The sequence below is a fragment of the Cryptomeria japonica genome, chromosome 9, assembly GCF_030272615.1.
Source record: "Cryptomeria japonica chromosome 9, Sugi_1.0, whole genome shotgun sequence".
NCBI lineage: Eukaryota > Viridiplantae > Streptophyta > Pinopsida > Cupressales > Cupressaceae > Cryptomeria > Cryptomeria japonica.
In genome coordinates this window covers 569,551,980-569,553,137 of record NC_081413.1, presented here as the reverse complement: position 1 = coordinate 569,553,137, position 1,158 = coordinate 569,551,980, and the positions used below count along the sequence as shown (strand labels likewise).

At 47.1% G+C, this 1,158-nt stretch overlaps 1 protein-coding gene across 1 annotated transcript; it reads left to right on the top strand.

Annotated features, from left to right (window-relative positions):
* Nucleotides 1-450: 450 nt before the first annotated feature.
* Nucleotides 451-789, top strand: LOC131051292 (uncharacterized). The gene has a single exon (XM_057985739.2). The coding sequence runs from the start codon at nt 451-453 to the stop codon at nt 787-789; it is 339 nt and encodes a 112-aa protein (XP_057841722.2).
* The last annotated feature ends 369 nt before the right edge of the window (nt 790-1,158 follow it).

Genomic DNA, 1,158 nt, shown 5'->3' with positions numbered 1-1,158 from the left:
GAGTACTTGGCCATTACATGCCCTTTCGCAGATAGGGATCATTCAATTGGGAGACCTTATGTTTATCGTTATACAAGTGTTGTTGTCCAACAAAATCTAGGCAAACTAGAGTATTGGTGGTGAGTTTTATATAACCTTGATACAATGGTGTGCAGGTCATATTTAGATTGCGAGCCATGGGGAAAGGATGCATTAGAGATGCCCTACATATTTAGCACTAGGTACCCGATTGGATCGACACCGTACATTATTGAGTGCTTCATTGTCACCTAGGTATTGAGGCAGTATGGTTGGTTACAGGGATTTCCACTGGGGATTGCAGTATATTCTCGTCGTCGATAGGATGTGGTAGACTGTGGACCTACCATTTCCTATGATGTAGCTTATGCAGAGTACCTTGGTCTTGGTGCATAGGTTTGGGATTACTTATGAGGTACTTATGATGGGGGTATGGTGCCAGAGTATGCTCAGTATGTTCTTGCACACCCATTTCCTAGATTATCACACTCAGATGAGCCCATGTCAATGTTTGATGATGGGGAGGAGAGACCACCACAAAGAGCACCTAGGCAGAGGAGGGGTAGAGCTGAGGGGATATGTGGGGGTGGAGATGGCGATGATGGAGGTGATGGTGGTGGACATGATGGGGATGGTGGGGGTGGTGGTGGAGGAGATGGTGGTGGTGGTGGAGCTAGCAACTCAGCAACAACAATAGGAGCTAAGGAGCTACCCGGTGACTGGGATACACAGGTAGTGAGGAGGAGGAGGTCTGGGGGACAGGCAGGATAGGTGCAGTAGGCACCCCAAGTAGAGGCCCAACAGCCAACACAACAGTCATCACAATAGCCAACGCAGCAGCCATCACAACAGATATAGAACAGAGTGTCATCTTACCAGCAACAGGCACAAATCAATGGCTTACAGAGTCTTAAGTAGGAGTTATAGGGGGAGGTAGAACAATTACAAGCCCAGTTGGAACGGGTATAGATGCATACATGTGCTTAGGTTGCCTCTCTAATAACAAAGAGAGAGATGCTGTTGTTGATAGGGCTGACAAAGTACAAAGAGTGGCTGAGGGTACTACAACAACTAATGCTTTTAGAGAGATTTGTCATGCGGGTCGAGAGACCGAGTACTACCGTCAGTTGTACTATGTTT